The sequence below is a fragment of the Nomascus leucogenys genome, chromosome 19 (genome assembly GCF_006542625.1).
Source record: "Nomascus leucogenys isolate Asia chromosome 19, Asia_NLE_v1, whole genome shotgun sequence".
In the NCBI taxonomy this organism is placed as follows: domain Eukaryota; kingdom Metazoa; phylum Chordata; class Mammalia; order Primates; family Hylobatidae; genus Nomascus; species Nomascus leucogenys.
In genome coordinates this window covers 20,548,486-20,572,491 of record NC_044399.1, presented here as the reverse complement: position 1 = coordinate 20,572,491, position 24,006 = coordinate 20,548,486, and the positions used below count along the sequence as shown (strand labels likewise).

At 43.4% G+C, this 24,006-nt stretch overlaps 1 protein-coding gene across 1 annotated transcript in view; it reads left to right on the top strand.

Moving 5' to 3' along the window:
- APOB (apolipoprotein B) overlaps positions 1–24,006 on the top strand; it is a 43,139-nt gene that overhangs the window by 5,263 nt on the left and 13,870 nt on the right. The window contains exons 5-23 of the mRNA XM_003270568.4: positions 967–1,120; positions 1,835–1,990; positions 3,395–3,519; positions 4,202–4,287; positions 5,585–5,804; positions 6,518–6,745; positions 9,030–9,147; positions 9,260–9,406; positions 10,526–10,737; positions 10,999–11,236; positions 12,117–12,293; positions 13,961–14,152; positions 15,409–15,576; positions 16,058–16,269; positions 19,190–19,372; positions 19,981–20,102; positions 22,378–22,588; positions 23,472–23,647; positions 23,757–23,944. Coding sequence (XP_003270616.2) covers positions 967–1,120; positions 1,835–1,990; positions 3,395–3,519; positions 4,202–4,287; positions 5,585–5,804; positions 6,518–6,745; positions 9,030–9,147; positions 9,260–9,406; positions 10,526–10,737; positions 10,999–11,236; positions 12,117–12,293; positions 13,961–14,152; positions 15,409–15,576; positions 16,058–16,269; positions 19,190–19,372; positions 19,981–20,102; positions 22,378–22,588; positions 23,472–23,647; positions 23,757–23,944 — 3,313 coding nt within the window. The remainder of the gene's footprint in view (positions 1–966; positions 1,121–1,834; positions 1,991–3,394; positions 3,520–4,201; positions 4,288–5,584; positions 5,805–6,517; positions 6,746–9,029; positions 9,148–9,259; positions 9,407–10,525; positions 10,738–10,998; positions 11,237–12,116; positions 12,294–13,960; positions 14,153–15,408; positions 15,577–16,057; positions 16,270–19,189; positions 19,373–19,980; positions 20,103–22,377; positions 22,589–23,471; positions 23,648–23,756; positions 23,945–24,006) is intronic.

The window sequence follows — 24,006 nt, the reverse complement described above, 5'->3', positions numbered from 1 at the left end:
GTGTGAAGATAGGCATATAAGGATGTTTGTTTTGGTATTGTTTGTGTGGTTTAAAAAAAATCCAGAAAGAGAGAAGGCAAATGCCATCAAATGGGGCAATGTGTGAATAAATTATATTTAGCCATGGAATGGAATGTTCTGCATGCAGCTTTTAAAAAATCTGTTAGAGCTATACCAAGTGACTCAGAAGGATTTTTGTGAAGTATAATTAAGTGAGAAAAACAAGATAAAAGTATGCATAATACAATGCCACTTGTATAAAACAAACAATGACAAAATCTTTGTATGACTCTGTTTGCACTCACCCATGTTTACAGAGGATTGTATGAGTGTGCAGAAACAAATGGAACAACCACTCGGGTGTCCGTATGGAGAGGATGGGCAAAGAGACTGATATGGGTGGAGAACAGAGCAAGGCTGGATGAGTCAAGCAAAAAAATTTAAAACATGGCTGGACCTGGTGGCTCATGCCTGTAGTCCCAGCACTTTGGGAGGCCGAGGAGGGAGGATCACCTGAGGTCAGGAGTTTGAGACCAGCCTGGCCAACAGGGTGAAAACTGTCTCTACTAAAAATACAAAAATTAGCTGGGTGTGATGGCACATGCCTGTAATCCTAGCTACTCCGGAGGCTGAGGCAGGAAAATCACTTGATCCCAGGAGGTGGAGGTTGCAGTGAGCTGAGGTTTCACCATTGCATTCCAGCCCGGGCGACCGAGCAAGACTCCATTTCAAAAAAAGAAAAAGAAAAAAGAAAAAAAAAAGAATAACCAAAACATATGTATATGTGCATACTTTTTTGAAAATGTATGTCTGTGTGTAGCTATATTCTATATTTACAAAGAAATGATGTCAGAAGAACAATTGGTTAAAAAAACATGAGAAAAGAAACTTCAGTGCCACCCAGCTTACTTCCAGCAAGTTGTAATGGAGAAGGACATTTCCGTGACCATCCTCTCTCTGGGACAGGTATGAGCTCAAGCTGGCCATTCCAGAAGGGAAGCAAGTTTTCCTTTACCCGGAGAAAGATGAACCTACTTACATCCTGAACATCAAGAGGGGCATCATTTCTGCCCTCCTGGTTCCCCCAGAGACAGAAGAAGCCAAGCAAGTGTTGTTTCTGGTGAGGATTTAGAAAGCTGATAGCAGTGGCCCTTGAAACTCATCTTCATGTGTTAGGGACCAGTCCTACCATATACAAAGCAGATCATTGAGTCAACTCCATGACTAGTTACATAGGAAGCCCTGGATTGGCGTGACATACTGGTGCCCGAGGCTCCTCCTGTCCCTTGGGCTCACTGACGGATCATCCCAAGCAGGCTTATCAGGTTGGGTCTAATTTTAAAACAGTTATTGAGGAGTCCTGGCCACCCCACCCCTGCTTTTGTTTGATGCTCTTTACCTGTGTTTGCTGGGTTATGGTGTAACACAGTAAATCCTGTGTGTATTTTAAACACCAAAAATAATGGGATCTGTTGCTGGTCTCTTTTACGAATTTCAGGTTTCACTGTGAGACAGAATTCATTTCACCTCAGTCCCATGAGCACTTTTGTGCCCTTATCTTATTCTAATTTCTCTACGACACCATACTGGGAGAAGACAGCGATGCAAGCTGTGGACGCCTTTCTGCAGACCCACCCTTAACTGGTTTTCTCTCTCCCAACTTGGGCTGGCCAGGCACTAGCAAGACCACACTCTGCATAGTAGGAAAAAGAAAGTCCCTCCCAAAGCTAGATTCCTTCTGCCTTTTCTTTCACGATCCCCACCCCATCCCTCCCAAGTACCCAAGGATGTTGCCCGTGTTTCATACATGCGGTTGCATCTTCTGCCCCCATAGGATACCGTGTATGGAAACTGCTCCACTCACTTTACCGTCAAGACAAGGAAGGGCAATGTGGCGACAGAAATATCCACTGAAAGAGACCTGGGACAGTGTGATCGCTTCAAGCCCATCCGCACAGGCATCAGCCCACTTGCTCTCATCAAAGGCATGGTAAGTCCCATGTCAGCATTGTCATGCACACCAAGGAGCACCCTCTTATTAATAAAATTCCAGAATTTTTGAGCTAGTGGGCACCTTTGAGGACAGCCTGCTCAGCCTGTTTTTTATACAGACTAGAGATAGGACCCTGAGCAGGCATGGGAAGGTCTGCCCAGGCTTCATGGCCTGGGATCAGTTGAGCCAAGACTTGAGTCAGGCTCCTCCCTCCCAGCCCAGAGCTCTGTCTTTCCTCCTGTCCTTCCTCCTGTCCTTCTGTCACTGGCACCAAACTGCCTCTAATCTCATCACTTGAGAGTAATGACTGCTCATCCCTGAGAAGGTTCCGGGGATGGATGTAGGGCAGCAAAACCACCTGCTGTTCTTTCCTGCACAAGGACTCCTTGTGCCAGCTCCAAGCCTCTGGCCTTTGAAGAAGTCCCAAGAGCTGTGTTCTCCCCCTCTCCCTCATACCATGAAGTGGAGTGACTTAGAGTGCTCCAGCTTCTTATCCTTCCACCCCCAGTACCACCCTGACCAAACATGGCCCCACTGCCACCGGCCCAGAGCACCCTCTCCTGTCTGTTAACTGGGGCCATGGAGCACCATATTACCTGAGCCTGCCTGACCCCTGCAACATCTTCCCTGATATGAGCCCCAGGCTGTCTGAGTGAATGTGAATAACTTGAGCAATCACTGTCATGCTGGGCACTGTTCGTGGTCATTGTCCTTAGGGTTGAAAACAGGGAGTCTGATGACCATGAGTGCCACAGTCAGAAGAGGATAATGCACCGGCTTAGGGGTCTTTTCTGAGCATCTGCTGTTTGCTCAACCCCACTCTGGGCAGCACCAAGGAAGGGACAGTGGCAGATGAACCATGGACCTTCCCCTCCGGATGCTTCCAGTCTAATGCAGGAGCCAGGTCAATAAAGTATACATGATATACTCAATAAGGTGATAAGCCGAACAGTGCAGACAAGAAGTCCTGGGCCTGACCAGGAAGGAGAAAGTATTATTCATGTAGCTCAGTGGGCAATGTTTCATGGAAGATGTGGAGCAGGAACCCAATAAATGCAAAGAATATGTAAATGAAAGAGATGGGTAAGAATGGGCTTTTGGGCAAAGAAAACTTACTGAGCAGGTGTGTGAGGGGCTGTGTGGTGGGATGGGCATGTGGAGGATACAAAGTTTAGACTTTGTCCAGTGAGGGTGGAAAAAGAGGAGTCTACAGCTTAACTCAGCTTTGGGGATGCCGACTTGTTGCACCCTCTGGTCTAAACGTCAAGTACCCAGTTATCTTCTTTCTCTGAGTTTATCTAGTGGTACAGGACTCCTGCTCCCTTCTACCTTGAAGGTAAATGCTTTTAACAGAAGACAACAGGGACTGATCAAAATGCTTGTCTCCAATCTCGTTCATAGACCCGCCCCTTGTCAACTCTGATCAGCAGCAGCCAGTCCTGTCAGTACACCCTGGACGCCAAGAGGAAGCATGTGGCAGAGGCCATCTGCAAGGAGCAACACCTCTTCCTGCCTTTCTCCTACAAGTAGGTCATGTGATGCACCCCTGACTTGTCATTTAATGGGTCAGTGTGAACTGAACACTTCTCAAGTGCTCTGTTCCAGGCAAACCTGTACCGGGGAGGGAGGAATGGAGAGGGATAAAATGCCGCCCCTCCCTGTCCCCCTTTTTAAGCTAACAGGCCATCTGGCAGAAAAGTCCTAGGCATGCAAAACAATCCAAGATCAACAAAAGATATCTAAGATCCATTCTTTAAGGGCTGTAGATCCAGAAAACCTGGAGATCACTGCAGGGTACCCTGGTTAGAAAAGGTTTCATGGAAGATTTGGGATATTGACTGGAAACTTGTGTATCCAAATCCACTTTGAAAACTGATAATCAATGAATATTTATTGAGTAACTGCCATATTCTTGGCTCTATGTTGTGGAAGATATGAAAGAATTTTGAGACATTGCACTAGTTCCTACCTCTGGCCACTCGAGACTAGTGGAGAGTATAAGGCGTGCATGTCTTTTTGATGGGAGGATAACTAGCGTGACCAGGAAGAGGTGGATGTTATTCATTCAGGGCCAACAATGACTGGATTTACCCATGCTTTGAAAGATGGGCAGGACTTGGGTAGATCCAGAGACAGGGAAAACCTTCAACATGGAAAGATTAGTATGTTCTGGCCATCCGTGACATGATGTGCTTCCTTGGTTACCAGGAATAAGTATGGGATGGCGGCACAAGTGACACAGACTTTGAAACTTGAAGACACACCAAAGATCAACAGCCGCTTCTTTGGTGAAGGTAAGACTTTCTGTCCACATAGTTGCTGGAAAATCTACTCAAGATGTGCCTGTCATGGCTTAGCCACTTGCTGAGCCCTGTTAAATGTCTGCCGACTAACAAGTGATACAGACACTGGTGTTCTGGCTACCTCTAGTGAGAAAGCAAACTCATTTCAGGACGTCAAGTTGCAATAACATAAAGGAAAAGAAGTTCCCAAAGCTACCTAGGCATTTGTAAATAGAAAACTGGAATCCTAAGTTTAACATGACATATTTGGTAGAACCGACATCACCCATCCTGTGATAAGACCCAGAGCTGTCCCAGACGAGGTGGACCAAATGGGAGAGAACCTTGAGAGTCCGGCCAGATAGTAACCTCCGGAGTCAGTCTTTAGTGGTAGAAGGAATTCTGGCAATCTCAAGTCCAACCCTTACCCAGTATTGTATTGTATTTGTATCTGTCCAAATTCCTTCTTGTACACTACCTCATTGTCCTTATTGCTCATAGCAGCCTGTGATGTCAGTGGTAGAGATGTGATTTTATACCTATTCTACAGAGGAGACAGTGACACAGAGAGGCTTAGAGTTTGATGTAGTCAAGGCCGCAGAATATTAGAGGGGGGCAAATAAGTGCCAGGTTGTAATCTAAGCCAGGAATATTTTCATTACACCACATTTCCATGATGACTTTTACCTCTCTTACTGGCATAGGTCACAGTAGGTGGTGGAGAGGATACAAAAGTGTCTCCCCTCCCCACAAGCTGCTGGTAGACCCAATTAGAAGAAATGGTGATAAGCACCCATGTGCCTGGTCCCAGTTGTAACCATGTCAACAGTAGCACCTCCTCACCAATTATTTCAAGCTAAAGGTAACCTGATGATAGACTCAGACAAGTCTGGATTCCACTTCAGCTCTACCTCTTAGATCCTGAGAGCTCTTGGGAAACCTAAGTTGCTCATCTCTGGGTCGCAGTTCCTCATCTCTGGGTCTCATCTCTTTGTCTCATCTCTGGGACTCAGAGCTGAGATCCAGGGATGAGCAATTTACATTGCCCAAAAACTCTGTGGGTCTCAGAAGCAGGGCTGAATTTATCGTTAAATTGAACAATAATGCCACCCCACAGGGATAGGATTGATGAGTCAGTGAAAACAAGTCAATCACCTATGGCAGAGCCAGATCTAGCAGGCATTGAATACAGGATAGTTTTCTTCCCTTTTCCCCTGTGCTGATACTCCACAATTTCCAGCTTCCAGTAGACAAAGATATGGTTGAGTTGAAGAAAGCTAGAGTTCCTTTGACACGTTCCATCTTCCAGGTACTAAGAAGATGGGTCTCGCATTTGAGAGCACCAAATCCACATCACCTCCAAAGCAGGCCGAAGCTGTTTTGAAGACTCTCCAGGAACTGAAAAAACTAACCATCTCTGAGCAAAATATCCAGAGAGCTAATCTCTTCAATAAGCTGGTTACTGAGCTGAGAGGCCTCAGTGATGAGGCAGTCACATCTCTCTTGCCACAGCTGATCGAGGTGTCCAGGTATCTAATGGTTACAGCTCAACTTTTTATAAGACTGATGGTAACTGACTGAACTTTCAAACCTTGGCCAAATGGAGAGTCTCAGGGGCCATTTGGATATCAATCCAGTTAATCGATTAGTCAATCAGTTCATGATTGCTGGATAGCTGATGTGCTAAGAGTTCCATGAAACACACACATGCATACTCTGTTCAAGGCAGCTACGTATTTGTGTGTTAAAATAGAAGGAGAATAGTTCCCACATTTTGATGGGTATCTTTTAATTCCTAGGTCTATTGCAGGTGCTTTCCAGAAGCTTATAGGCTGGTGGAGAGAGAACTCAGACAAAAAATATAATATGATTTCTCTACCCTTCAAGGCACTGGCTTTAAGTGCTATGAAGGTGAGAGAAGGGACTGAGGCCAGGAATGAGACCCAGCTAATGTTGGCCAGGCATATTCTGTGTGCTGGCCAAAGGACTGTGATAACAGTTTTCTTGTCGCTGCAGATCCGCAGTCCCCTCTTGGGACTTTCCTCGATTGGGCTTCTTCTGTGGGTAATATTCTTAAGGAAAGCGTCATGGTTCTGAGCTCCAAGTTGGGTTTTGAAAGATGGTTAGATTTGAATAGTGAATGAGGTGATTAAGGGCTCTCCTGGCAGAGGACACACCATGAGCAATATTTTATGTGCCCCGAAGGTGGTCTGTATAACTTTATCCATGTCTTTCTTCTCAGCCCCATCACTTTACAAGCCTTGGTTCAGTGTGGACAGCCCCAGTGCTCCACTCACATTCTCCAGTGGCTGAAACGTGTGCATGCCAACCCCCTTCTGATAGATGTGGTCACCTACCTGGTGGCCCTGATCCCCGAGCCCTCAGCACAGCAGCTGCGAGAGATCTTCAACATGGCAAGGGATCAGCGCAGCCGAGCCACCTTGTATGCACTGAGCCACGCGGTCAACAAGTGAGTTTCCACACTATACTTCTCCTCCTAGAAGCAGAGGAACATCTTGCACCTCTGTGCATCTGTGTATTAAAACTGAACCCCTCCTTCCACTTTCAAACTCTGCTCCTTACTCTTGTGTTTTTTCTTGATCATTTTTGGGGTAATGACTTGAAATAAGAAATCAGCAAACACAAATTGAATTTTTAAAAATATTTTCTCTATATTATATTATAAAAGTTTTTGAACACAGCAAAGTTGACAGAATTTCACAGGGAAAACCCCTAGAAAACCAGCTATCTCCTACCATTTAAGTGTTATTATATTTGCTTTATCACATATACATCCATCCATTAATTCATCTTATTTTCTGAAGCATTTCAAAGTAAATTGCAAACATCAACACACTTTCCCCTAAGTATTACAGCATGCATATTATTAACTTCAGTTCAATATTAGTTAGCAGTTTTTTCCTTTTAATTTTTTTTTTTTTTTGAGATGGTCTCACTGTGTCACCCAGGCTGGAGTGCAGTGGTGCAGTCACGGCTTACTGCAGCCTCAAATTCCTGGGCTGAAGTGATCCTCCTACCTCAGCCTCCTGAGTAGCTGGGACCACAGGTGCATGCTACCACGCCCTGGCTAATTTTCGTATTTTTGGTAGATACAGGGTTTCACCATGTTGCTCAGGCTAGCAGTTTTTTCTTCTGATGAAATTTTTTTGCTTTTCTACATTTTTATATAAATTTATGTGGAACAATTGTAATTTTGTTACATGAATAGATTGTGCAGTAGTTAAGTCAGGGCTTTCAGGGTATCCATCACCCAGACAACATATAGTGTACCCACTAAGTAATTTCTCACTATCCATCTCCCTCCACTTCCACACCTTCCGAGTCTCAATTTTGTCTATGATTCCACACGCTATGTCCTTGTGTGCACATTATTTCGCTCCCATTTATAAATGACAACACGCAATATTTGTCTTTCTGTGACTGTCCTGTTTCACTTAAGACAATGACCTTCAGTTCCATCCATGTTGCTGCAAATGACATGATTTTATTCTTTTTATGGCCGAATAGTATTTTATTGCCTATACATTTCACATTTTTAATCCAATCGTCCATTGATGGACACTCAGGTTGATTCCATGTCTTTGCTATTGTGAATAGTGCTGCGATAAACATATGGGTGCAGGTTTCCTTTGGATATAATGATTTCTTTTCCTTTAGGTATACACCCAGTAATGAGATTGTTGGATTCATTGGTAGCTCTATTTTTAGTTCTTTGAGAAATCTCTGTATTGTTTTCCACAGAGGTTGTACTTATTTACAATCCCATCAACAGTGGTTAACTGTTTCCTTTTCTCTGTATCCTCACCAACATCTGTTATTTTTTGTCTTTTGAATAATGGCCCTCCTGACTCTTGTAAGATGTTATCTCATTGTGGTTTTAATTTACACTTCTCTAATGATTAGTAATGTTATGCATTTTTTCATATGCCTATTGCCATTTGTATGTCTTCTTTTGAAAAAATGTCTATTCATGTCCTTTGCCTACTTTTTAATGGGAGATTTTTTGTTGAGTTGTTTGAATTCCTTGTACATTCTGGATATTAGTACCCCACTGGATGAATAGTTTGCAAATAGTTTCTCCCATTCTGCAGGTTGTCCATCCTGTTATTTGTTTTACTGTGCAGAAGCTTTTTACTTTAATTAAGTTCTATTTGTCTGTTTTTTGTTTATGTTGTCTTTGCCTTTGAGGTCTTATTCATGAATTCTTTGTCTAGGCCAATGTCCAGAGAAGTTTTCCCTAGGTTTTCTTCTTGCATTTTTATAGTCTCAGGTCTTACATTTAAGTCTTTGATCCATCTTGATTTTTTTATATGGTGACAGATAGGAGTCCAGTTTTATTCTTCTGCATATGGCAATCCATCTTTCCCAGCACCACTTATTGAAAAGGGTGTCCTTTTCCTAGTGTATATTTTTGTCAATTTTGTCAAAGATCTGTTGACTGCAAGTATGTGACTTTATTTCTGGGTTCAAGCTATTCTGTTCCATTGATCTATGTGTCTATTTTTATGCCAATACCATGCTATTTAGATTACTATAGCCTTGTTGCATAATTTGAAGTCAGGTAATGTGATGCCTCCAGCTTTGTTCTTTTTGCTTAAAATTGCTTCAGCTATTCAGGCTCTTTTTGGATTCCATATGAATTTTATAATTATTTTTTCTAATTCACAAGTTTGGGTTTTAAGACAAACCTAACTGGGGTTACCAAGTCCTGACTCTCTTCTCTTATTCTGTAGCTATCATAAGACAAACCCTACAGGGACCCAGGAGCTGCTGGACATTGCTAATTACCTGATGGAACAGATTAAAGACGACTGCACTGGGGATGAAGATTACACCTATTTGATTCTGCGGGTAATCTCAGTCTTTTATATGACATACATCATTTCAGAAGCACTTCTCCTGGACACCTTTTACTTCCCTCTCCTGCACCCTGATGGGTTCTTGTTTCTTTTCTTCAATGCAGGTCATTGGAAATATGGGCCAAACCATGGAGCAGTTAACTCCAGAACTCAAGTCTTCAATCCTGAAATGTGTCCAAAGTACAAAGCCATCACTGATGATCCAGAAAGCTGCCATCCAGGCTCTGCGGAAAATGGAGCCTAAAGACAAGGTAAAGTCCACAAGAAGAGGTCTGAAAGTGAAAGTTTATTAACAAGGATTTGGAAGGTACTGGGGGAATGAGACTCTAGATTTCATCTACTGACTTTATTCTGCTGTTTCTTTCCTTCCTTCCTTCCTTCCTTCCTTCCTTCCTTCCTTCCTTCCTCCCACCCTCCCTCCCTTCCTTCTTTCCTTCCTTCCTTCCTTCCTTCTTTCGAGATGGAGTCTCACTCTGTTGCCCAGGCTGGAGTGCAGTGGCATGATCTCAGCTCACTGCAACTTCTGCCTCCAGGGTTCAAGCAATTCTCCCTGCCTCAGCCTCCCGAGTAACTGGGATTACAGGCATGTGCCACCACACCCAGCTAATTTTTGTATTTTTTAGTAGAGACGGAGTTTTGCCATGTTGGCCAGGCTGGTCTTGAGCTCCTGACCGCAGGTGATCCACCTGCCTCAGCCTCGCAAAGTGCTGGGATTACAGGTGTGAGCCATTGTACCTGGCCTCTACTGTAGTCTAATTGCAAATTTCAACAAGCCTACTGACTTGACTGCCTAGCAGTAGGTGACATGAGAGAAATACTTGACCTTGCTGCTATGTCAACATGCAGAATGTGAGATGTTTTTGCTACCTAGCATCCACCTACCAGATTGATCATCCCTCTCATCATGGAAAAACATGCTTAATTTTCTACCAAAAACCTTAGGCTAGGATAGCCAACTTGGCCCCCTCTCAGGTGCAATGACTCCAGAACTTTGGAAACTACCCTATTTATTAGCCCCAAACTCTTACTACCCCTTCTCATCTTTACCCTCACATTAAAATAACTTACGTTAAAACAACTTGATTTTCACTTAGTGGTGGATCTCCAAACAAATCATAACTTGGCCATAATTTATGTGTTTTAATGGAATTGAATTCAACAGGCATTCCACAGGCTTCTTCTGGGAACCCTTACTTGACAGTGCTCTAGGAAACACTGGCAAGAAGATTCAATACCAGCATTTGAAGAGTGATTACAGAGAAATTAGACCTGTGCTTAAGAAAGAGCTAGCAGACAATGCCAGTGTTTGCCAGGCATGTTCTGTGTTCTGACCACAGGACAGTGATAACCATCTCCTCTTTTGACTGCAGGACCAGGAGGTTCTTCTTCAGATTTTCCTTGATGGTGCTTCTCCGGGAGATAAGCGACTGGCTGCCTATCTCATGCTGATGAGGAGTCCTTCACAGGCAGATATTAACAAAATTGTCCAACTTCTACCACGGGAACAGAATGAGCAAGTGAAGAACTTTGTGGCTTCCCATATTGCCAATATCTTGAACTCAGAAGAATTGGATATCCAAGAGTAAGTAAAAGCTATTCCACCCATATACCACTGAGGGCCCTGAGCTGGAATTCCAACCCCAGGTTTCGGCATAGCCACTGTCTGCCCTTGCTTCTGAAACAAACACTTGTGCAAATGTGTAGCATACCTAGATTCAAAGCCTTAGGGTCAATGAAATCCGGACATTTTAGTAGTGATTGGAAATCCATATTTACTTGGGGTGCAAGAGTCAAAGGATAATAACATAGTGTGTCAGCTCAAAATTTACTTCTTCTTATCTAGTCTGAAAAAGTTAGTGAAAGAAGCTCTAAAAGAATCTCAACTTCCAACTGTTATGGACTTCAGAAAATTTTCTCGGAACTATCAACTCTACAAATCTGTTTCTCTTCCATCACTTGACCCAGCCTCAGCCAAAATCGAAGGGAATCTTATATTTGATCCAAATAACTACCTTCCTAAAGAAAGCATGCTGAAAACTACCCTCACTGCCTTTGGATTTGCTTCAGCTGACCTCTTCGAGGTAAGTGTGAAGAGTTCGAGGTTCTCTAGCCCATTTTGTACAGCATCATAAACAGAGAGTCCCTGGGAGCCAGGAGCTAGCCAGAGGAAGACTAGAACCACCAGGCACTTCCTACCATGATTCTGAGGCTTTCTTCTTTCCCTCCTTCCCCGCCTTCCTCTCTCCCCGCTAGGGGTCACCTGAAGCATGACTTCTTAACATTAATAGAAATGCAGGCCGGGCGAGGTGGCTCACTCCTGTAATCCCAGCACTTCGGGAGGCTGAGGCGGGTGGATCACGAGGTCAGGATATCGACACCGTCCTGGCTAACACGGTGAAACCCCGTCTCTATTAAAAATACAAAAAATTAGCCGGGAGTGATGGTGGGTGCCTGTAGTCCCAGCTACTCGGGGGGCTGAGGCAGGAGAATGGCGTGAACCCGGGAGGCTGAGCTTGCAGTGAGCCGAGAGATTGCGCCACTGCGCTCCAGCCTGGGCGACAGAGAAAGACTCCGTCTCAAAAAAAAAAAAAAAAAAAAAAAAAAAAAAAAAAAAATTGAAATGCAGATGTCTCGTCTTTAAGTCCCAAAGCCAAGGAAGCATATGTGCTGCCTAGTCAGAGCTGCTTCAAATCTCAAATCACTCCCAACTCTGAAATCTTGGTTGAATTATTTGTCCTCTGTGAACCATAGCTGCCTCTTCTAGATAAAAGCAAGTAATAAGGTCAAGATTCTAGTGAGATTTTAATAAAGCAGCTCCTGTGAAGTGCTAACTAAGGTCAGCTCCTGGCCTGTGGTATTCAAATACTTGTTTAGATAACTGGACATCAAGAAGGGGGACTACTAGGCTGGCATACAACAAAGAAACCTGATGCCATTTTCTTGTCTGATTTTCTTTCTCAGATTGGCTTGGAAGGAAAAGGCTTTGAGCCAACATTGGAAGCTCTTTTTGGGAAGCAAGGATTTTTCCCAGACAGTGTCAACAAAGCTTTGTACTGGGTTAAAGGTCAAGTTCCTGATGGTGTCTCTAAGGTCTTAGTGGACCACTTTGGCTATACCAAAGATGATAAACGGGAGCAGGTGTGCATTTGTTAAGTATCTTCTTAAGGAAAGCTTTGGATCTCAATGCAAAAACAATTATTTTCTAAGCATGAAAGTTATCAAAATACTATCTAACTGAAGTGATAACTATGCTTTATCAACCAGACCTGCTGGGGTAAGGGCCAGTATCCTCTGCAGTTAAAGGTCTCCTGAATTCAGTGTGCCCAGAAACCAGACTCACGATAAGTACTCTAGGATAACAATTAAGAGTATGAAGTCTGGGCTGGGTGTGGTGGCTCATGCCTGTAATCCCAGCACTTTGGGAGGCCAGAGTGGGCAGATCACAAGGTCAGGAATTTGAGACCAGCCTGGCCAACATAGTGAAACCCCATCTCTACTAAAAATACAAAAAACTAGCTGGGCGTGGTAGTGGGTGCCTGTAATCCTAGCTACTCGGGAGGCTGAGGCAGGAGAATTGCTTGAACCTGGGAGGTGGAGGTTACAGTGAGCTGAGATCACACCGTTACACTCCAGCCCGGGTGACAGTGTGAGACTCTATCTTAAAAAAAAAAAAAAAGTATGAACTCTGGGCATAGATTTAATTCTAACTTCCCTGTCTTGAAGCTGTGAGCACTTGGGGAAGTTGGTTGATATTATGTGTATCTGTTTCTGTCTCTATCCCAGACTACTAGTAACAGTCCAAACCTCACAAGGTTATTTAAAGACAATGAAATAAGTCATCTAAAATGCTAAGCACAGTGCCTGATGTTGGCATTGATTGTTCAATAAGCAGACACTATTACAGGTTTTAAATTAATATTTTCATTATTATTAACTGTTTTCTTTGGCTCTCACTCCTATCAGTGCACTAGCAAATGAGACCAAACTTCCACTTTGAAGCTAGCAATGAGCCCCCATTTAAGGAGCAAAATAGGTTGTATGATCTGGAGCTTATTCTTGAATTTTTTGCCACCCAAAGTGTAGTCTGGTCAGAAATACAGCTTCTCAGGCTTCACCCACAATCTACTGAATCAGAAGCTGCATTTTAGCAAGACCTCATGTGACTTGTATGCACATTCAACTTTGCAGAGCAAGGCAGTAATTTACCCCTCCAAGCTCACTGTTGAGCACCAGCTCCATCTTCTAATTTCCTGACCCCCACTTGAGGCCGAGGATCTTTGGATCTGCTTTGAGTCTGTCAGTTTCACATTTTTTTCCCCCAATGCCTGGGCATCCATCTCTGAGATTCTTCTTCTCTCTAAGAAGAACTTGTCTAGGATCAAGTGTTTTTCAAACTTCTGGTGAATTTATATAACAGCAACATTTTCTTAAGAAACACCTTGTAATCTTCACTGGTCAGAGAAGAGAAGGCTAAGCAGGGAACAGGCGGGAGATAGAGGATCTTCTAATCTTGAGGATCCTGGCATACTGGAGAACAGGGACCCCTCCCCTCACCCCACCACATCTTACTATGTCTACCGATTTTTAAATTAAGAATAGCTTTAGGAGTGCCACTATCCCTGACAAGACCTTAGTTCTTTAATCTCTGTTTAGAGGAATTAGCCTGGACTTCAGTGTCTCCCTGTTCCTCACCTGGAGCATTTTTTAGGCCCATCCTGACTGCACTAGACAGGTCCCACATTGGGAACTGAAAGGTGTTTGACATTGCTGACATCTCACTGGCCATTTTATTACTAAACTCTCAGGATATGGTAAATGGAATGATGCTCAGTGTTGACAAGCTGATTAAAGATTTGAAATCCAAAGAAGTCCCGGAAGCCAGAGCCTACCTCCGCATCTTGGGAGAGGAGCTTGGCTTTGCCAGGCTCCATGACCTCCAGCTCCTGGGAAAGCTGCTTCTGATGGGTGCCCGCACTCTGCAGGGGATCCCCCAGATGGTAAGTCAGCAGGCCCCATTGGGGGCCCATGAGACCAGACGTTGGTTTTTTTTTAGATCACGCAGACTCCCTTACGATCCCAGCTGCACAAGCCAGAAAAGATGCTTGTACTTTCTTCAAAGATGGAGGTTTGCCTTGAATTTCACTGAAGATGACTCTTGGATCACAAGGAACTGTTAACATTTAGAAATTAAGCTATTCATAATGTTAGCTGTATTTTTAAGAGCATTAATTTATTCATCTGGAAAACAATGTTCGGTATACCTTCCTCTACTTTTGCTGAAGGTCCTTTTATTTTTATTTTATTTTTTTTAGTTTTTTGAGATGGAGTCTTGTTCCCAGGCTGGAGTGCAGTGATACAATCTCGGCTCACTGCAACTCTGCCTTCCGGGTTCAAGCAATTCTCCTGCCTCAGCCTCCCAAGTAGCTGGGACTATGGACGTGCACCAGCATGCCCGGCTAATTTGTGTATTTTTAGTAGAGACAAGCCTGTTAACAACCATGTTGGCCAGGCTGGTTTCGAACTCCTGACCTCAAGTGATCCTCCAGCCTGGGCCTCCCACAGTGCTGGAATAACAGGTGTGAGCCACTGCACCTGACTTGAAGGTCCTTTTAATATTGAAATGATACAATGATTATAAAAGAAAGTATTTGGCAAACTATAATTCACTATCTAAATATGCTATAATTTTTATTATTAATTTATTAATAAAAGGAAATATATAAATATACTCCTATGGCTTGATTAAAAAAAAAAAACAATGTTGACTTTAAGAAAACAGGTCTCAAGCTATTTTATGGAAATATTATTTAAAAAATAAAACCCAATGCATATTGATATGTACATCATCTCAATAGGCATTTGGTTTCAAAAAATTGATTTTATCATAATACAATATATTTCAAGTACACCTTCACTTACAGTGAGACTCCAGAACACCAGAATTAAGCCATGGCATATATGATACTTAAAGTCCATAAAGCTCTGAGGCCCAGCAATATTCTTAAGGGCCTTCTGAATCCAGCTGCAAATGACATGATATCTATCTAGTGAAATTGCTTATGTCCTGATTCACTGAAAATGGTAAAAACATCAGTTTGATCTTTATTTATCAAACTATTCAGCTCATCAAAATATGTTAGTCCTTCCTTTCTAGATAAAGAGGAATTACTCTCCAATGTATGGGAGGTTGCAATTAACAAAACCAACTTTAAAAAGACTTACTTTTATTTGCTCTCCCCTATTGGGTCTATAGATTGGAGAGGTCATCAGGAAGGGCTCAAAGAATGACTTTTTTCTTCACTACATCTTCATGGAGAATGCCTTTGAACTCCCCACTGGAGCTGGATTACAGTTGCAAATATCTTCATCTGGAGTCATTGCTCCCGGAACCAAGGCTGGAGTAAAACTGGAAGTAGCCAACGTAAGATGCTGTTTGCCTTTTGATTTCTTAGGTTATTACTTTCTTCCAGGGTGGATTTCTTGTTAAAACACATTTAAAAATGTGTTTCCAGTTCAAGACAAAATGCTTCATCATTGTAATCACCTCATTATTTTTTTATGAAAACTTCAAGCTTCCACCAGAATACACTACCTCACTAGCTCCAGTAGTGGTATGGCCTTAAGACAAGAACTCAGTTCTCTCAATAAATGAGTATTCCTATCATGTTTTAAATCTGGTTTTGCCTAACGTTAACTTAGGTACTTTCTAGTTCTGGGTAGTATACTCCAACTCTAGAGAACTGAGAACTTGCTTTCCTTCTTCCAAACAAATCCCAGTAATGTTTTCAAAGGTCTGAGTTATCCAGGAAATCTTTGCCCGGAGGTGAGAAAGGGTGGTTGATCTGACTAACAGGGGACTGAAGTATTTAATGAATCTGAATAGGTTGTTTTCTGACTTATAGATGCAGGCTGAACTGGTGGCAAAACCCTCCGTGTCTGTGGAGTTTGTGACAAATATGGGCATCATCATTCCGGACTTCGCTAGGAGTGGGGTCCAGATGAACACCAACTTCTTCCACGAGTCGGGTCTGGAGGCTCATGTTGCCCTAAAAGCTGGGCAGCTGAAGTTTATCATTCCTTCCCCAAAGAGACCAGTCAAGCTGCTCAGTGGAGGGTAATTCTTTCAGCCAAGTCTGCCTAGCCAGTTTGAAAGAGAGAACAGAGAATATACCTGCAGAATTTTGCCAGGCTAAACAGTTGATTGAGATCATTCAGTTCTTGAGGAAGCAGGAGAGGAGTAGAGAGGAAAGATTCCGGGTTACCTATTTTAATTCTAGCCTAGACTTACTACATAACTACATAATTACCTTTCTTCTACTTTTAACATTTTACTAAACTGTCCTTTATCTTTCTGCTTTGAGACTTATTAAGACCTACTGCTTAATTAGTTTTTATTAAGTTGTGATTTTTTGTTTATTTGTTTTGAAAATGAAGAAACAATAGCTCTGGAGAGATCATCTTTGGGAAATTAATATTTTCCCCCTAAAAAATACCTAAGAACATATTGATTTGAGGTAGCTAGGTAGGTAAAGCATGAAACTCCTAACCTCGTGATAATGGGATACAGCCTCTTATGGAGAGCTCCATTTTAAGCGGCACCCTCAACCATTGATTTACCTTAGTTTTCATATTTTAGACACATTCATGTGTTCATTCAAAAATAATATTTAATTGGCCAGCCACAGTGGTTCACGCCTGTAATCGCAGCACTTTGGGAGCCCCAGGTGGATGGATCACTTGAGCCCAGGTGTTTGGAGACCAGCCTGGGCAACATGGCAAAACCGCATATCTACAAAAAAAATGAAATAAATAACAAAATTAGCCAGGCGTGGTGGCACATGCCTGTAGCTCCAGCTACTCAGAAGGCTGAGATGGGAGGATCAATTGAGCCCAAGAGTTCAAGCCTTCAGTGAACCATGCTTGCACCACTGCACTCCAGCCTGGGTGACAGAGCAAGACCGTGTCTCACAAAAAACAAAAAATAGTATATTTAATTGCCTAATATATACCACATATGTTGAGTGAGACACACAAGGTCCCTGACCTTTGAACGCTTACATTTTATAAGGGAGACACACAATTAAGCAAGCAGTAATCATAGAGTAAGGGCTAAGTTATAGAAAGTATTAGAGTACCATGAAATTTTATATCATGTAGCCTGTGCTAGTCAGAGAATGCATTCTGAAGCAAGTGTACTTGACCTGATAACTGAGGACTGTGTCAGAGTCATTTAGGCAAAGGAGAAAGGAGTAAGTGTTCCAGGCAAAAGGAAAAGCATGTAATGGCCTGAAGGTAAAGTAATATGGTTCAAGGAACTGGAAGAAGTGCAGAATGGTAAGGTGCTCAGAGATGATGGGGAGAGGTAGGCAGGGGAGAGAGCTTGCCCAGCTGTGAAAGCCATCCTAAGGAGTTTGGACTCTTTTGAAGGCACAGGAGTTGAAAAGGGGAGCAGAAATAAGATAGGGGTGATGTTTTAGAAGAAATACTCTGACTCTAGTGTGGAAAATGGGTAAGAAGGAAGCACAGCTGGACACGAAGAGATCATTGGGCATCTCTTACGATCCTATGTGGCTAAGAGCTGATAATGGCCTGCAATGGAGGAAAGCCAGGTATAGAAAGGAGTGAGCAGATTCTACAACTTTCTAAGAGGCAGAATCATAAGTACTGGGTGATTAACTGGGTATGGGGACAAGGCAAAAGAAAGAAGAAAAGAGGAAGGAGGCGCCCTTCATTTTAATAAGAACTACAGTGGGAGAGCTTCTGGTTTCAAGGAAGGTGACAAATTCAGTTTTGGATGTGCTGTATTTGATGTCCTATGAAACAACCAGTTTAGAAATCTAGCTGGCAAATAGACCTATGGATCTGAGCCCAGTAAAGAGGCTTGGGCTCCACATATGGATTTGGGAATCATTAGTATACAGAGGTTGTTGTGGTTAAACAGCAACTGGTGTAGAGTGAGACATGACAGATGAGGACAGAAATATGGAGAAGACAAACATATAAAGGAAGAAGGGGAATAACCAGCAATGAGTTAGAAGAAGTGACCAGAGAAGCAGAAGGAGAACCAAAGCCATAAAAGGTCACAGAAGCCAAAGAGCAGCCACAGGGGAGATCACCCCATGGGTAGGCGAAAGCTGGCATTAGGACTCCAGCACATCAGCAAAGCTTGGTCTTGTGGCACCCCCAACTTGGAGAAACAATACTTAGAGGAAAATGTGCTATTTCAAAGAAAGCATCCTTAGAAAAAACCAGGCCAATGTTGAACTTTCTTACGTGTACTAAGTTTTTAAGTACACACTTGGAAGGAAGGTGCCATCATCTCTTCAGATGTGAGAGGCTCCAGCATCTTAGTCTGGTCATGAGTGCGCAACTCTATGGAAGGCTTCTGGGAGGTCAAGGAAGATGAAACCTAAATATGCCCATTGGATGTAGGAGCAAGGAGGGCATTAGAGACATTGATGAAAGCATTTTCAGAAGATGGAGTGAGCAGTCAGAGCACATAGGGAGGAAGTAGAGACTGCAAAGGCAGACAACTCTCTCGATGGTGAAGAAGATGAGAAAGCAAGAAAAGAAAGAAAGGAGCATAGGGGAGGGGCACAGGGGAAGAGACTTGAGTGTGCTTAATGCGGGTGGAAGGAAGCAGGTAGAGAGTAGGAGATTTCATATGAAAGAGACAGTTTCTCTTGCCCTGCATCGTAGGAAGGAAGGGGCACACTGAAGTTCAGCCCCAGTGATCAGCTATTTAACATCTCTGAGCCTTTGCTTCTGTAAAATGAGAACCATAAGCCTACTATTGTGGGGATTACAGGTAACAGAAGGAAAGAACTCAGCCAGAAGCTTCAGAGTCACTCTCATGGCTTGTCATGTTGATGTTCTTTCTAATATTATTTGTTTCTCAGTAAATTAAATAGTTAGAGATAGGTGTGGACTGGGGGAAGACAGGAGGATAAGGGGGTATTTGCACCGTGAGAATTTGTGATGTTCATTTTGATTCATGACTTGGAAATAACTCAGATATTTTTGTTCTTCACCAGCAACACATTACATTTGGTCTCTACCACCAAAACGGAGGTGATCCCACCTCTCATTGAGAACAGGCAGTCCTGGTCAGTTTGCAAGCAATTCTTTACTGGCCTGAATTACTGCACCTCAGGCGCTTACTCCAACGCCAGCTCCACAGACTCCGCCTCCTACTATCCGCTGACCGGGGACACCAGGTTAGAGATGCTCAGTGCCTGGCCCGGCGTTTTCTCACCTTCCACATCATGGCCACCTAGCATGGCACAGGAAAAAATGCTCTGTGTTGTAAGCCCCTGTCACTAGCCTTCTGGTTTTGCATCATCTTTGGGTATTTAAAGCAGGGTCCTCTGGCCAACAGGTTGGGTGTCCCCTTTTGCTTCCTTGTGTATGGGATGGAATCACAGCACAGATCCCAATTTGCTCCTAATTCAGTGTCCATGTTTCTGAGCCCCAGACCCATTGCTATGAGCTTCCTGGAGCCCACCAATGTGCTTGAGGCCTTCACCATACTTAGGCGGCTCCCTGTCTTCAGCCCCCAAGTTCCAGTGCTTGTTCTCAGCTTTGCTGAAACAACCAGCCAACTCCTGCTCTGCTTGTCCAAAGTCTTGGGAGTCCTGGTGTCTGCCCTTGCCTTGGGTTCTTGTAGGACTGAGGGATCAAAAAGACCATCTTAGTTAAGGGCAAGAGACAATGTTAAAATAAGGACCATATTTTTGTTGCATTTGAGGCTGAATTGTTTTGGGAACATTATCACAATCTTTGAAATCTCTAACATTAGGCACTGTCTTCATTGTAACATCTTTAGATTAGAGCTGGAACTGAGGCCTACAGGAGAGATTGAGCAGTATTCTGTCAGTGCAACCTACGAGCTCCAGAGAGAGGACAGAGCCTTGGTGGACACCCTGAAGTTTGTAACTCAAGCAGAAGGTGAGTATTCAAAACACAGCTGCCTCATCTCTGCTCGCCGTCTCAGGTTCAGAATTCATGAGGAGAACACATGTAATTTAACCTATTTAACAAATAGGTTAACTGAGTACCCAATAAGCGGCAGGCCTATTCTAAGACCTGGGGCTAGAACAGTGAACAATGGAGTCTCTGCCTTCATGGAAGTTACAGTGAACAACCAAACAAGTTAACATTTGGAATATCAGATCAGTACTGAGGAGCATAGACTGGTCTAGGGAGGGCTAGGAGTAGGAGGGAGGAAGAAGGGCAGGGAAAGCAGTGCATTTGGAATAACAAGGGAAAGTCTCCCTGGTAAAGTGAGCATAAGGAGACCTAACAGAAATAAGAGGAGAAGCCGTGTGTGGTAAGACTGTTACAGGCAGAGGGACCAGCAGGTGCAAAGGCCCTGAGGCTGACACACTACTGCCATGTTTCAAGGAAAGGAAGGAAGCCAGTATGGCTGGAGCAGAAAGGCCAGGGAGAAAAGAGGTAGAAGATGAGGACAGAGAGGTATGGAGAGGTGAAGGAGGGATGATCTCATAGGCCATGGTAAGAACTTTGGCTTTTTCTATGAATTAAACAAAAGCCATTGGGGAGTCCTCATGATTTGATTTATGTTTATGTTGAGAAAAGACTATGGGGAGACAAGGGCAGAGAAACTAATATGTAGGTTATCACAATAATCCAGGCAGGAATCAGTGTTGTTTTGGATTAGGGCAATGGCAGAGGAGATATGAGAAGGGGATGGATTCTGGCCCTATTTTGAAGACTAGGCTGACAAGATTTGCTGATACAGTGGATGTTGAGTGTAAGAGGAAAAGGGGAATGAGGACAAACCTAAGGTTTTTGGCCTGGGCAACTGAAAAATGGAGCTTCCATTTATTGAGATGGAAAGGGCTACTGGAGGAGCAGGTTTTAGGGAATGGGACAAATTTAGGTGTTCACTTTGGAAAAAAATTGATATAGGGATAGTGAGGAGCAGGTTTTAGGGAATGGGGCAAATTTAGGTGTTCACTTTGGAAAAATTTTTATATAGGGATAGCATATCACAAAATTAAACTAGGAAGAAAATCTCATGATAGAAAGCACTGGAGGAGCAGGGCATGCTGGGGAAATAGTGTTTGGTAAACATTGTTTCACGAAGGATATAAAATGGACCAGCCTATGGATCGAAGGACGCCTGGGAATCTTGTTACAAAGAAAGGGGGAGTTGGGGAGATGGAGCCCAGGGCAAGGGCAGCAAGGAACCAGGACAGGCATCTTGGATAGAAAGTAATATAGAGATGTCATGTCTTCCTGGCCCAGAAGGGCTGCAAGCCTTTGCTGTTCCACAAACAAGCTAAGTGCTCCCCATTTCAGGGCCTTTGCATTCCTCACCCTCTGCCTGGAATGTGCTCCTCCCAGAACTCAGCATGGCTCCAACGTCTCTTCATTCTGGTCTCTGCCCACATGTGCCCTTATCAGAGAGAACTTCTCTGACCACCAAGTATGAAATAACACTTCTTCTATCCCTTTCTTTTATCCTTGTATCCAGTTTCACTCTTCTTCATAACATTCATTACCATCTGACATGAGCAAGTTACTTGTTTATTGCCTGTACAGCTCTCCCACTAGAAGGTAAGCCCCATGAAAGCGAGGACTCCCCAGTACCAAGAGCAATGCCCAGCACATAATAGGCTCATAATAGGCGATCCATAAAGACTTGCATACATCAACAGCATTGAGTTTAAAATTATCAGTAAATGAAACCCATTAAAAAAGTTTAATGAGAAAAAAAAATTCAATAAAATCCTGAACTGTGTTTTTGTTTAAGCACATTGATTTCTTGGAGTTTCTCTACTTTTTCCTCTCTTTCCTTCAAAACGTAGCTTATTTATTTATTTATTTATTTATTTATTTATTCATTTATTTATTTTTTTTTTTGAGACGGAGTCTCGCTCTTTCGCCCAGGCTGCAGTGCAGTGGTGCCATGTTGGCTCACTGCAAGCCCCGCCTCCTGGTTTCACACCATTCTCCTGCCTCAGCCTCCTGAGTAGCTGGGACTACAGGCACCCGCCAACGTGCCCGGCTAATTTTTTGTATTTTTAGTAGAGACGGGGATTCACCATGTTAGCCAGAATGGTCTTGATCTCCTGACCTCGTGATCTGCCCACCTTGGCCTCCCAAAGTGCTGGGGTTACAGGCGTGAGCCACCGCACCCAGCCCAAAACATAGCTTCTTACTACACATCTCTTGATTCTCTTATACACTCGTCCAGGTGCGAAGCAGACTGAGGCTACCATGACATTCAAATATAATCGACAGAGTATGACTTTGTCCAGTGAAGTCCAAATTCCGGATTTTGACGTTGACCTCGGAACAATCCTCAGAGTTAATGATGAATCTACTGAGGGCAAAAAGTCTTACAGACTCACCCTGGACATTCAGAACAAGAAAATTACTGAGGTCGCCCTCATGGGCCACCTAAGGTAAGGAAGGCTGAGGGTTATCTGATCTGCTCTGCAGGCCTGGGGGATTCTTTTCATTATTCCCCTTCCACTTTATACCTGACCAAGCCATGTTCGCCCCTCGTCTATAATCAGAGTGGCAGATAGAGCCCTCAACAATTTTTTTTTTTTTTTTTGAGATGGAGTCTCACTCTGTCACCAGGCTGGAATGCAGTGGCACAATCTTGGCTCACTGCAACCTCCGCCTCCCGAGTTCAAGTGATTCTCCTGCTTAAGCCTCCAAAGGAGCTGGAACTATAGGTGTGTGTCACCACACCCAGCTAATTTTTGTATTTTTAGTAGAGACAGGGTTTCACCGTATTGGCCAGGATGGTCTCGATCTCCTGACTTTGTGATCTACCGCCTTGGCCTCCCAGAGTGCTGGTGTGAGCCACTGCGCCCGGCCGAGCTCTCAACATTTTAGCTGCAACGTGTCCAGTTGGATTTTCCTACCATTTATCAGGCACTTACTATTCATATATCAAGCATAGTGCTGGGTGCTTTAAAGAAATTATCTCGGTCCTCACAATAAACTGCGAGGTCACTGTGAGTTTTCCTGTTTCAGGGATAAGAAAATGGTAGCTCAGAGGGGTTAAATCATTTGGTCAAAGTCATAGAGCTAGTAAATAGCAGAGCAGGATTCAAACAGTTTTCAAAAAACTTCTCTTTCTCCTAAACCTGCTTGCAAAGTCCTTAATTTGTGCTGAATGTTGGCTTTAGAAGTTGATGAGTTTGATCTGTGGCTGTTTCTCTGAACCATCCTTGTATCTGGTTTTGATCACCACAAATGGAACTTCTGTTTAATCCTGCATATCTCCCTTGAAAGGACAAAATCATTGGTGCCAACTGATTTTCTTTACCATAGTTGTGACACAAAGGAAGAAAGAAAAATCAAAGGTGTTATTTCCATACCCCGTTTGCAAGCAGAAGCCAGAAGTGAGATCCTCGCCCACTGGTCGCCTGCCAAACTGCTCCTCCAAATGGACTCATCTGCTACAGCTTATGGCTCCACAGTTTCCAAGAGGGTGGCATGGCATTACGGTACATGTCTCTTCCCCTGTGTGAGCACTTCCAAAGTAATGCAGGTGTTGAGACCTGTGGTTACAGGCTGACCTAGTACCATTCACAATTATTTCCTATGTATTTTCAGATGAAGAGAAGATTGAATTTGAATGGAACACAGGCACCAATGTAGATACCAAAAAAATGACTTCCAATTTCCCTGTGGATCTCTCCGATTATCCTAAGAGCTTGCATATGTATGCTAATAGACTCCTGGATCACAGAGTCCCTCAAACAGACATGACCTTCCGGCACGTGGGTTCCAAATTAATAGTTGTAAGTATGAGTCTGCCAGTCAATAAATACATGGGTATAAGTGCTAATTACATCCTCAACTC